The following is a 13679-nucleotide window of genomic DNA, read 5'->3' as shown; positions in this document are numbered from 1 at the left end:
GAAGAAAGGACAGTACTGATTGCAGAACTCACTTTACAGATGAGCTATTGTGCTAAAATTGGTTTATATGTGGTTTCCCAGAAGTAATTTAACTAACATTTTGTAAAGTATTTCAAATAAGCTCATTTGGGACTTCCCTGGCAGTCCAGTGGTTGGAATTTCACCTTCCAATGCAGGGGTTGCGGGTTCGATGCCTGAATGGGGAGCTGGGATCCCACATGCCTCGCAGCCAAAAAAAAAAGAAAAACCCAAAACATAAAACAGAAGCAATGTTGTACCAAATTCAATTAAGACTTTAAAATGGTCCACATCGAAAAAATCTTAAAAAAATAAATAAAATAAAATAAGCTCATTTAATATGAGTTTCCAGAAACGTTACCTTGGCCACCAGCCACTTTAAGGGAACTGTGTAAATTTGCCCCTCTTCTTTACAGCATTAATTAACATTTAAAAATGAAGTAATGTTAAAACAAATTCAACTGAGTAAATTTTAAAGATCTTAGAGACTTTTTTCAATGATACATGAATCGGGCAGCATCCCATTTAGCAGATAGAAAGAAGCTCCAAGGAGTTGCACAAAATGAAAGACCTTTACAGGCAGAAGGGAGTGGACCAGGAAGTTATAATAGCAGAAAGTGGATTGGCTGTGACAGGTCACTTTCCTTTGGGGGATGGTACGGGTCTATCAGGCTGATTAACTAGTGCTGACCAGGTGATTCCTGATTGACTGGTTTAAGATTCCTATTCTGGGAGAGGCTGACATTCTGAGTCTCCATTTGGTTGATGTGGAGCTTAGCATAAGTGACTCCATTTTAGGCCTGTTGTTTTAACAGTGACAACTTAAAAGACAAACAGTTATATGCTGAGTGCCTGACTTCCTAGGGGTGGCGTAAGAGGGAAGGACAAATAAAACCCAGTTCAGCAGGTCAGGATCTAAAATTAAACCATGAATGAAAGGCACAGCATTCATTCTGCTCTGTACTGTGAAGCAGGGCAAGCTAGAGGTTTTACCTGGAGTGATAGAAATTGTTTTACTAAACAACTTTTCATTGTCTAGAAAAATTAAGCTTTGGAAATCAAGTAGAGATTACAACACAATCCATAAAGTTTATGTAGTAAACAACATAAAAGTTTGTTTAGAAAGCATAAACATTAATACAGCTTCAATTATAATCTCTGTGTTGTACTAAAAGGTTATTATTCATTCCTCCTAGACTTTCCTGGTCTACATAAATGTGCTTATCAAAAGCACCTGCTCTCAGTGAAAAACAAGCTGTAAACATTAGTCTCCATTTATCTGTAAGTTTGTGTAGAGAAGAGTTATCAAGCGAACGTTTCAAATTGCCTCTTAAACATAATAAGCGAATGCAATGCATGAGCCTAGGCAGTTAATAAGCCTAGTTCAGAAAAAAAAAAAAAGGCTATAAAAGACATTCTTGGGATAATCACACAAACTTGAAACTGGACTGAACATTAAATGGTATCAGGGAATTGTTTCCTTAGGTGTGCTAATGGTATTGTGATTGAGGCGAATGTCCTTTCTTTAGAAGAGGCAGGCTGAAATATTTAGGGGTGATTGATTTTGTTGTCTGCAATTTATTCAAACGGTGTAACAAAAAGATATCTCTATATTCTGTATGTTTGAAAATCATCATAAAGAATTGGAGTGAGGGGAACAGAGGGCATCTTTTTAAAGTTCCTTAGCCAAGAGCATTGTGAAGACCTCCTGAGCTAACAGTAGCTTCAATTGACAGTTTGGGTTTGTAGCGCTGGGTCTTTTTTTCCTGTTGCACCTGAGGTACCACTGAGTGAGTACAGTCTCAGCCCAGCCCACGAGCAAGCAGCTCTTCATCACACTTAAGTGAAAAAGATTCAGCAACAGCTGCAAGCTACCCTGAGGGGGTAAAAGTCCATACCTGGCATAATCTTATTTACATTCCTACGCTATTACACTGGCACGGTCACTTTCAAATTGCAAAATAGTTTGGTTTGCATTTTCCACCAGTCGTGTCTGCATTCGCAGTCCCAGACAGAGGGCATTTCTTTCTGGCCCGTGGACACACCCCCGAGGACTCTTATAGAGGAATCTCTTTGCCCAACCACCCATTGTTGAATTCTGTTTCCATCTGTCTATACTTAAATTACTTATTGAAACAGTAAATTTCATCCTGCAGTTCAAAAAGGAAAACCTGGGAAAAGCTGGGAATCATAATTTGGTGCTCTGTTGTCATCATCCTGAGATTTTTTTTAAAAAGCAAATTTAGATGAGAACTGTGTATACCAGGAAGCTGTGACATCTTTTTAATAGTTAATGAGCACAGACCGTGACAAGGCAATGCTTGCCATGAATATTCAATACCTACTGTACACACTTCAAATTACAGTTTGGTTTCTTCGCTACGGGGCTCGTGGCACCATAGGTTGTAAGTATCCTGCTACCAGGTGCTGGTCTACTACGATCGCGCAGGCTACGAGAGGCCACCAAGATCCCATTTAATTTTAGCAATTAGGGCGGGTGTTCTAGAAGGTGTTCACGCGATCTGAAAGTTAGCTTTTAGGTCTAGGACAGGACAGCAAGTTTGGTGTCAGAAGGGCTTGGGCAGAGTGCGAGAGAGGCATGGGCCGGGCCAGGAAGGGCAAAACGGGCCGCGGCGCCTCCTGTAACCAATAAGGCCTCGGCGCCGGGGCCTGGCGGGGGGCGGCCATCTTGGTAAGGCCCTGAGCGGCGGCCGGCGCGGAGCTGACGCCGGTGGGGCTGCCAGATTCGAAGGACACAACGAGTGAGTGACCGGTCAACGTGGAGCGAAATCTAGCTCGGCCAGGGCCCCGCGCGGCGTGGGGGCGCCCGGTGGGCCTCGGATGCGGCGCCGGCTCGCCCCCAGGATGGTGAGGCGGCGAGCGCTGAGGCGCTGCCTGCAGTTGTTAACGCCCTCGGCGGAGCCGGTGCGGCGGAGCCGGGGGCGGAGAAACCCGGGCGCTGGCCACCGTCGCCCCTTCCGCTGCCCTGGGGCGCTGTGTCCGGGGGCGCTGTGTCCCGTAGCCGAAGAGCAGCAGCAGAGGCGGCGGCGGCGCGCGCACCTGACCGACCATCGCGTCAGGTGAGCCCACGCTCCGTGCCCGCCTCCCTGCCTCCCCCACCCCCCCCCCCGCTAGCGCCCGCCTCCCTGCCCCCCCTACCCCCCAGCGCCTTTCCTTCGCCCGGCTCCGCTTGCTTCCTCTCGGTCTCTGGGTGGACCGGTCCGCACTCCCCAGCTTGGGGCTGCTTGGACTCTTCCGCGGAGTAGAGCGGAATGTGGGTGGATTCCTGCTCCCGAGCCCTGCCTCCACCCGGAGATGCTGCACTTGTGAGTGGCAGGGGTTCGTTTGAATTTCCGCATCTCACGAGGTGCGGAGCCCGCATCTCTGAGGCTGCCTGGATGAAGAGCCACATGATTTTTTTCGCTTGGGAGAGTAGCTATCTCTGGGATTTGTTATAATCCAATCTCCTCTGCAAATCACGAGGTTGCATCTTCACCGATTGGAATACATGTGGGTGTATTTTTTGGTTGTATGTAAATGAGTGGGTGGACAACTTCCTTGGAGCAATTTATTTCTGCTTCACCTGTAGTATTTATTTCTAAAAATCCGTTCCACCAGGTTTTTCCTCTTTTATCTTGAAAACTAACTATGGAATGGAAATGAGCGAAAGGTTGGAGCAAGGTGCGGCGAGGTGGTGGAAGCCGACGCTTTCTTGAGTTTTCAGTTCGGTGGTCGTTTGTTTCTCAAATTGAATATTATTGCAGGCTTTTCAGACCAGGTATTCAGATAGTTTTTTATTTTTCAGCTGTAATCCTGGTAGTTGAGATAAATACGCTTATACGGGCCCCTGAGCCTGAGATGCATCACATCTCAGTTGAACCTGGAAAATATTGAGTATGAGAAAAGTTAACCTTCAAAAAGTAGCTAGGTTTTCGGCCTTTACTGCAGTTGTTCTATATATGTTGTAATATGACTCACCTGGTTTACTTTGGCTAACCAGCATCAAGTGTTTGCTATTTGATAATTCTGATTAAGTTATTGAGAAAGTCATTCCTGAGATACAGCTCTCTGGAAATTAAGAAATAATTTCCATCTTTGTTAAGAATGGATATCTAGCAGTTCCATTTCTATTTTCAGTTTCATTGGTTTTGATTTAGCCGCAGACGTCGATATCATTTAGAAAGAAGTTATGTAATCTTTAAAAAGATTACCTATTTCCCACAGTAGTCTGATTTTGTTGCAAGAAAATTGAGATCTGCTGGAGAAGAAATTTAGGGCCTGTTTAAAATGTAAGAGAGAGATTGATTTCAATTCAAACTGTTTTAAGTTAACTGAAGATATTGTCGCAATTTTCAGATTTTATTTCATTACATTCTGCAGGCTTTCCTGCTGCAAGAATTTCATAAGTCTCCAAGGGATGAAAATAGTGTATTTTTCATACTCTTATTTTCCTTCACAATTTCAAATTATATTGTACAGATTTCGTATTGCAAAATTTAATTTTTAAATTAGTTATAACTGACTGATATTTTAATATAAGCATTCCGTCATAGGGTTTGGGTTTTGGTTATGCTTTGGATGATACAGTCATGCTGTATGAAAAGGGTATTATGTTATTTTGAGTATTAGTGAGCTTGGGAAATTGGGGAAATTTTTAAGAACATGTTGTCCGTGTTTGACAAAGTACTATTGGCCTTTAATTTTGTTGTTTCATTCTGCTTTTTCATTGTAGTGGTAGACAGCTGTAGTTATGTTACCGGGTTGGCGTGGGTAGTGTCAAAATAGCTTCAACCGAGGAGGTCAGCGGAAGGCCCGGAGCAGCAATCTCGGTCCTTGTGCTAGCATGCAAAGAATTGCAGACTACCACTTAGGGCTTAAGCACAAAGCTGAGTTTTATTAAAGCCTAATTACACTCTCAGGGGGAGAGCGGGCAGTTTCTGCGAAGTGAAACCAGCCTATAAGCATACATTCTCAGAGAGCGGGCTGTTTCTGCGAAGAGAAGACAGTAGCTCCTGTACCGGCTTAAGGGTGTTCACACGGAGCGCTTTGCGAGGAGGCGGGGCGCAATCGTGGGTGAGTGACAGGGGGTCATTATTTGATTGACAGTCCCGAGCTATGTAACAAGTTCCTTATTGCGCATGCCCTTACCCTTGATTCGCTAAGAAAAGCCCAAGGGGGGCGGCAAAACCACCTGCAGATTTTATTATAATGATGGTATAATGAATTTGGTTTACTCTAGGTTATACTCCTGTCTAGTCCGGGCACGCACAGCCCGGGGAAGTCCCCTTGTGGTACTGTGCTCCCTCTTTATCAGGATAAATTGCTCGCCACACGACTATAGTTTCCCCCGTTCTGGGTGGAGTCAGGGGAGGGTCCTCAGATGGTCGGGTGTAATTCCACTAGTCCCCTCTTTTCGCCACTGTCACCTCCTTGCTGCTAATGTCTAACTACCTAACAGATATAGTGGGTTTTTCCATTCCATTCTGCTCTTTTTTTTGTAAATTAGAATATGGCTGTAGCTGAAGGACTGTGTTGATCTGGGCATTTTAGATTGACATGCATACAAGTAAAAAATGTTTTCGTTGAGGTATTACTGGGGAAATGGATTGAGCACATAATTAATGGTTAACGAGCACCTTTATCCTGAAGGCCTGTGAGGGCATATGTAAAACTGGCATTAAAAAAATCACCCATGTGATTTCCAGCATGAGAGTCAAGTAATGTGCTATTCTAACTGCTAGAATACCGAAAAATTCTACCTATCTATATCTATAGTGCTTTCCTTGATTTGTCTTTTGAATTTAATAACCATTTACTGTGTATTTAAATTTTTTTAATACTTTATTAATTTTTTAATATCTTTATTGGAGTATAATTGCTTTACAATGGTGTGTTAGCTTCTGCCTTATAACAAAGTAAATATTTTATTAACAGACTTTTGTGACAGATTATGTATGAACTCATATATCCCCAGGGGCAGTCTTGTTATGTCAGAGATAGTCTTTTGCCAACTCAGCTGGTTAAATAATGTATTATAACTTTATAATTTACAAAGCTCTTTCAAGTATTCTTGTATATATTTATATTTACTTTGGTTTTAGAGACGTACAATATGTGAGATTATTAATGCCCTTCCACCGATGAGGGAAACAGGAAACTGAGAGCCCGGGAGATTTTAGTAATTTACGCAGGGTTCCTTAACACAACAGCCCTGGCCTTTGGCCCAATACGCGTATACACAGCTGCTGCTTATTAGAAAGGGGGTACCAACTGAAGCCAAGGTAAGAGTGGTTGGGATCAGAAAACTTTGGTCAGCATCACAGCCATAAGTTGCAGCCCTATACCTGTTGGTTGTGAATGGTAAGTGCCATTGGCTATGGGGGCACAGGGCTGGCATCTAGATGGATAAGCATAAATTCAGAAATGATTGAAAATCAACTCAGTATACGCCTGCTACCTAGAACAATTCACCTTTCCCCTCGGGGGCAGCAGATTTTCCTGTTTATCTAATTGGAGGGCCTTCCCAGATTTAAGGGACAGTAAAAAATGCCTGTAGACTTCTGTGCTCCTTTGTAATCTCTCTCCGTGATAAGAATGAAATGGTCAGAATATAGAAAAACCAAGCTTCCTCATTGTTCTGGCACCCCTTAAAATGAGCAGACACTTGATTTGCTTACAAAAGATTCTGTTGCTAGGAAAACTGGACGACAGCAATAATTTGTTTTGAAAGTTGTTTTCTGTATTTTGAAGGTCCTTCAAACTACAAAGATGTTTGTTTTCTTTTCAAGTTACTATGTTCATTCCTTTGGCTTGCTTAGAGAGTTCATGCGAAGTACTACCATCTGTATTGTGCTATTCTGTGATTGAAGTAACTAATGACGGTTTAAAGAGTTTCTGAGCTCAAAGTTCTTTTTTAAACTTGAGGCCAGTTTATCTGTTTTTGAGCTAAACTAAGTGAAATACCCACCATGAGGTGAAATGTATCATTTATCTCTCCATGCTGACCACATGCTCTGTTGGTTCTAAGTGTTTCTAGGCATCATTCAGGTGAGAATATGGCTAATCAGCAGTCCAGGCTCCATCACCAGACAGAGCTGGACCCTTGGAGTGCCATGTACCTCTCTGCCCTGACTTGCTTCTCCTGTAAAAGAAAGGGGTCACAGAATGATGACTTGGGTCATGGAGTGTTCAAGTTAGAAAGGACCTTCGTATGTGGCTGGTCCAACCCCTCAACTTACAGATTTCCTGTTTCTACTTTTTTTTTTTTTGGCTGCGCTGGGTCTTTGCTGCTGTGCACAGGCTTTCTCTAGTTGCGGCGAGTGGGGGCTACTCTTCATTGTGGTGCGCGGGCTTCTCATTGCGGTGGCTTCTCCTTGCGGAGCACGGGCTCTAGGGCGTGCGGGCTTCAGTAGTTGTGGCTCATGGGTTCTAGAGCGCAGGCTCAGTAGTTGTGGCGCATGGGCTTAGTTGCTCCGCAGCATGTGGGATCTTCCCGGACCAGGGCTTGAACCTGTGTCCCCTGCACTGGCAGGCAGATTCTTAACTACTGTGCCACTAGGGAAGTCTCTCCTGTTTCTGCTCTTGCAACAGTTTTTAGCCTCTCATGTTGCCACAAAAGCGAAACGTCAAAATTAGACTTTTCCGCCATTTCACAGAGATGAGGTACAGATCTTCCTGACTTACGATGGGCTTACATCTTCATAAACGTGACTGAAGTTGAAAATATCATAATTTGAAAATGCATTTAATACACCTAATCTATCGGACATCATAGCTTAGCCTGCTTTAAGCATGCTCTGAACGCTTACATTAGTCCACAGTCTGACACAAAGCCTGTTTTACAAGAAAGTGTTGTATATCCCATATACGTTATTGAATACTATAGTAAAAGTGAAAAACAGAATGGTTGTAAGTGTATGGGTTGTTTACCCTGGTGATTGCTAGCCAGCGACCCCAGTCACCCACTGGGAGCTGCGACTTGCTGCCTCTGCCCAGCAAGGGAAGAGAGTATCTTTTGGTCCACATATTACTAGCCCGGGAAAAGATCGAAATTCACAGTTCGAAGTAGGGTTTCTACTGAATGCGTATTGCTTTTGCACCATTGTAAAGTCAAAAAATCATAAGTTGGGCCATTGTAAGTCGGGGACCGTTCGTACTTGAAAATTCTTACTTGAAAGTCCATTCCTTTCTTATTCTTTCCTCATATAGTGTCTCAATTTTATATGTAGACGAACTGTCCATCGTGTGTAAACGTATGCATGCCTTTCGGAGCCCATGTTTTAACTGGGTGAATGTGAATGCTGGAGCGTGTATCGAATATCATCACAGAAGAATTTGACATAAACGTGTGATGTTCTCGGCAACATTCTCTCGGTTAAGCATGATTATGTAGAGCTTTATAATTTCTTTTTGCTTAGCTGCCCAAATATCTTAAAATCATACTTTATAATAAAGCTTATCTCCAATTTAGTATACACTGCCCACATTTTAATACATTTTGTTGAAGGCATTACTATGCATATATATGGTACCCTGAGGCTGCAGAGTGATCAGTCTTTCAGGTTTTCCCAGGACTGAGGGCATTCCCAGGATACAGGACTTTCAGTGCTAAAACTGGGAAAGCCCCGAGGTGTTGATCCTCTTACCTGAAAGTGTCTCTTCATTGGACTTGATTAAAAATTCTTCCAGCTGGAAGGATAAAATGCCAGGTGGTTATATGCTGGATGAACTCAAAGGCATCTTTTCAAGGCAAGGAAAATATCTTCAAGGCCCCATGTATATTTTCTGTTTATATGACTGAAGTATAGGACTAATTTATTATTTTCTGTGTAACTTTAAACAAAAATAATTTAGCAATTAAATAGGATAGTGACATCATTTGAAATCGCCGTGTAATATTAAAAGGGCAATTATAGGGCTTCCCTGGTGGCGCAGTGGTTAAGAATCCACCTGCCAATGCAGGGGACACAGGTTCGAGCCCTGGTCTGGGAAGATCCCACTTGCCACGGAGCAACTAAGCCTGTGCGCCACAACTACTGTGCCTGACTCTAGAAGCCCACGAGCCATAACTACTGAAGCCCGCGTGCCTAGAGACCGTGCTCTGCAACAAGAGAAGCCACTGCAGTGAGAAGCAGGCACACTGCAATGAAGAGTAGCCCCCGCTCACCGCAACGAAGACCCAACACAGCCAAAAAAATAATAATAAAATATAAATAAATAAATAAATTTATAAAAAGAAAAATAAGGGAACTGGTATTTATTGTCTACTAAGTGCTTTTTACTTTGAAAGGGGAGAAAAAAGACATTGTTGAAAGCAAGAAAGGCTAGCCTTGTCAGTGAGACCATACTGTTGGCTGTATGCAACTAACTTTAGAACCTAGGCATCTGTTTAAGATAAATTTATTGGATTTTCCTTGCATATTCAACATGATTAGTGGAAAGAGCATGGATTTTGGAGTTTGATCAACTTGGGTTGGATTTCCAGGTCCAACTGTTACCAGCTTTTTGGCTTCAGGTAAACTGTTAACCTCTGTGAACCTCTGGTATGTTGCCTGTGATGTGACGATAATATCTATCTACCTTGAGGGAATGTTGTGAGGATTAAATGAGATAATGTGTATAAAATGTCTGACACATATAAGTGCTCAATAAACGATATACCTATAGCAGTCATGTGTGTTGCTCTGTGTACCCTTGTTTGGATTAGGAAGGCTCTATTTTTGGATAGTTACCTTGTGTGTTTTTATAGCTTCCCTAAGCTTCCAAGTTATGGTCATTGTATCAGTTAGGATTAGTTTGGGGAGGTCCAGAGTTGCAAGATCCAGGCTTGGTACGTGGCCTCTGTCTGAAATCCTAGTTCTCTATGCCATTCCTAGAAGTGGCCATGATACTCATGGCTCAAGATGGCTCCAGGCAGCAGGATGCAGGAAGAATCCAGAATGCCTCCCTTTCCCATATAAGACTTCTGCTTCGATCTCATCGGCCATCCCTAGCTGGAAGGTGTGGAAATGTAGTCATTAACTGGTGCATAGCTACCCTAAGTAAAACTGACATTCTGTTACTGAGGAGAAAAGGGGCAATAGATTGTATGGTAGGCATCTTCTGGTCTCTACCACTTTGTCACCACTTTACCACCATAGAATTCAACTACTGAAGTCTTCCCTAAGATTTTGCAATTTTTATCTCCATAATTAGTAGACTTAGTGGGAATGCCCTTTGTTGAATTTTGTCTCATTGTCCTTTGGTTACTTTTGCTTCTCCTGTAATTTTATTCCCAGCAGATTCTCTCAGAAACAAATAACTCTGTCTCAGTGAAGAGTGATTAGGATTTAAGCTCCTGTTCATTTATTCAGTCAATAAATAGTTATTGAGCACTCATGATGTACAGGCTGCTGTGGGTTACTATAGACAGTGCCAGTTATTACTGAGTGTGGTTCCTTTTTTTTTTGGTTTGGCTTCCTGGGCACACAGAGTTGAATTTGTGACTCAGCTGGACTGAGTAGAAGCCTGTGACCTATCAAACTTTATCCTTAGCAGTGTAGTCTTCCAAGTCCTCGTACTGCGTAGCCACCTTGAGGTTAGGCCACCTTTATAACTTGGGGTGCAGGACAGGGAGGAAGAGTAGGCTTTATTGTTGGCAGCTGCTCTGCTAGCATAAATTCTGGGGTACCAGAAAGTCCCTTTGGTCCTTCCTAAATGCCTGTGCTACCTTCATGCCAACGGCTGATTGAAAGTAGTGGTTCTCAACCCTGCCTACATATCAGAATCACCCACAGAGCTTTGAAAAACTACCTGGGGAATGCCCACCTGACATTTGGATTCAGGAGCCTCCAGTGTAGTTTAAAAAGCTCCACAGGTAATTCTGCTGTGCAGCCAGAATTGAGAATCACAGGTTGTTGTTTGTTTTTGTTTTTTAATTAACATCTTTACTGGAGTATAATTGGTTTACAATGTTGTGTTAGTTTCAGGTGTACAGCCAAGTGATTCAGTTATACATACACATGTATCTATTCTTTTTCAGATTCTTTTCTCATATAGGTTATTACAGAATTTTGAGTAGAGTTCCCTATGCTATAAAGTAGGTCCTTGTTGAGTATTTTATATATAGTAGTGTATATATTGTTAATCCCAACCTCCTAATTTATCCCCCCCCTTCCCCTTTGGTAACCATAAGTTTGTTTTCAAAGTCTATGAGTCTGTTTCTGTTTTGTAAATAAGTTCATTCGTGTCATCCTTTTAGATTCCAACATAAGTGATACATGATATTTGTCTTTGTCTGACTTACTTCACTTAGTATGATCATCTCTAGGTTCATCCATGTTGCTGCAAGTGGCATTATTTCATTTTTTTAATGGATGAGTAATATTCCAGTGTATATACATACCACATCTTTATCCATTCCTCTGTTGATGGACATCTAGGTTGCCTCCATGTCTTGGCTATTGTAAATAGTGCTGCAGTGAACATTGGGGTGCATGTATCTTTTAGAATTATGGTTTTCTTCAGATATATGCCCAGGAGTGGAATTCCTGGATCATATTGTAGTTCTATTTTCAGTTTTTTAAGGAACCTCTGTACTGATCTGCATAGTGGCTGCTCCAATTTACATTCCCACCAGCAGTGTAGGAGGGTTCTCTTTTCTCCACATCCTCTCCAGAATTTGTTTGTAGACTTTTTGATGATGGCCATTCTGACTGGTGTTAGGTGATACCTCACTGTAGTTTTGATTTGCATTTCTCTAATAATAGCGATTATCATTTCATGTGCTTTATGGCCATCTGTATGTCTTTTTTGGAGATATGTCTTTGGATCTTCTGCCCATTTTTTGATTGGGTTGTTTATTTTGTTGATATTGAGCTTCATGAGCTGTTTCTGTATTTCGGAGATTAATCCCTTGTCGGTCTCCTCGTTTGCAAATATTTTCTCCCATTCTGTAGGTTGTCTTTTCATTTTATTTATGGTTTCCTTTGCTGTACAAAAGCTTTTAAGTTTAATTAGGTCCCATTGGTTTACTTTCATTTTTATTTTCATTACCCTAGGAGGTAGACCCAAAAAGATACTGCTGTGATTTATGTCAAAGAGTGTTCTGCCTATGTTTTCCTCTAAGAGTTTTATAGTGTCCGGTGTTAAATTTAGGTCTTTAATCCATTTCGAGTTTATTTTTGTGTGTGGTGTTAGAGAATGTTCTAGTTTCATTCTTTTACATGTAGCTGTCCAGTTTTCCCAGCACCACTTACTGAAGAGACTATCTTTCCTCCATTGTATGGTCTTGCCTCCTTTGTCATAGATTAAGCATAGGTGCATGGGTTTATTTCTGGGCTTTCTATCCTGTTCCATTGATCTATATTTGTTTTTGTGCCAGTACCATACTGTTTTGATGACTGTAGCTTTGTAGTATAGTCTGAAGTCAGGGAGCCTGATGCCTCCAGCTCCGTTTTTCTTTCTCAGGATTGCTTTGGCTATTCGGGACCTTTTGTGTCTCCATATAAATTAAAAATTTTTTTGTTCTAGTTCTGTGAAAAATGCCATTGGTAATTTGATAGGGATTGCATTGAATCTGTAGATTGCCTTGGGTAGTATAGTCATTTTGACAATATTGATTCTTCCAATCCAACAACCTGGTATCTTTCCATCTGTTTGTGTCATCTTCGATTTCTTTCATCAGTGTCTTATAGTTTTTGGAGTATAGGTCTTTTGCCTCCTTAGGTAGATTTATTCCTAGGTATTTTATTCTTTTTGATGCGATAGTAAATGGGATTGTTTCCTTAATTTCTCTTTCTGATCTTTCATTGCTAGTGTATAGAAATGCAAGAGATTTCTCTGTATTAATTTTGTATCCTGCAACTTTCCTAAATTCACTGATGAGCTCTAGTAGTTTTCTGGCGGCATCTTTAGGATTTTCTATGTATATTATCATGTCATCTGCAAACAGTGACAGTTTTACATCTTCTTTTCCAATTTGGATTCCTTTTATTTCTTTTCCTTGTCTGTGCCATGGCTAGGACTTGCAAAACAATGTTGAATAAAAGTGGTGACAGTGGACATCCTTGTCTTGTTCCTGATCTTAGAGGAAATGCTTTCAGCTTTTCACCATTGAGTATGATATTAGCTGTGGATTCGTCATATATGGCCTTTATTATGTTGATGTAGGTTCCCTCTATGCCCATTTTCTGGAAAGTTTTTATAATAAATGGATGTTGAATTTTGTCAAACGCTTTTTCTGCATCTACTGAGATGATCATATGGTTTTTATTTTTCAATTTGTTAATGTGGTGTATTGTACTGATTGCTTTGTTGATACTGAAACATCCTTGCCTCCCTGGGATGAATCCCACTTGATCATGGTGTACGATCCTTTTAATGTATTGTTGGATTCTGTTTGCTAGTATTTTGTTGAGGATTTTTGTGTCTATGCTCATCAGTGATATTGGCCTGTGATTTTCTTTTTTGTGTGGTATCTTGGTCTGGTTTCAGTATCAGGGTAATGGTGTCCTCATAGAATGAGCTTGGGAGTGTTCCTTCCTCTGCAATTTTTGGGAATAGTTTCAGAAGGATAGGTGTTAGCTCTTCTCTAAATGTTTGATAGACTTCGCCTGTGAAGCCATCTAGTCTTGGACTTTTGCTTGTTGGAAGTTTTAAATCACAGTTTCAATTTCAGTACT

At 41.5% G+C, this 13679-nt stretch overlaps 1 protein-coding gene across 5 annotated transcripts in view; it reads left to right on the top strand.

Annotated features, from left to right (window-relative positions):
- NAPEPLD (N-acyl phosphatidylethanolamine phospholipase D) overlaps positions 1 to 13679 on the top strand; it is a 90010-nt gene that overhangs the window by 46803 nt on the left and 29528 nt on the right. For 2 of the 5 annotated variants that reach the window (XM_036863633.1, XM_036863632.1), the window contains exon 1: positions 2430 to 3098. The exons of 1 other annotated variant lie outside the window; for it this stretch is intronic. In XM_036863633.1, the coding sequence (XP_036719528.1) occupies positions 2860 to 3098 (239 nt within the window). In that variant the 5' untranslated portion in view covers positions 2430 to 2859. Of the gene's footprint in view, positions 1 to 2429; positions 3099 to 3204; positions 3529 to 13679 lie in introns of those variants that run through there. 2 more of the 5 variants (XM_036863634.1, XM_036863635.1) reach the window with 2 other exon arrangements.

Source organism: Balaenoptera musculus, chromosome 9, assembly GCF_009873245.2.
Source record: "Balaenoptera musculus isolate JJ_BM4_2016_0621 chromosome 9, mBalMus1.pri.v3, whole genome shotgun sequence".
In the NCBI taxonomy this organism is placed as follows: domain Eukaryota; kingdom Metazoa; phylum Chordata; class Mammalia; order Artiodactyla; family Balaenopteridae; genus Balaenoptera; species Balaenoptera musculus.
The sequence above is the reverse complement of the archived record's forward strand: the minus strand, read 5'-3'. Positions and strand labels throughout refer to the sequence as shown.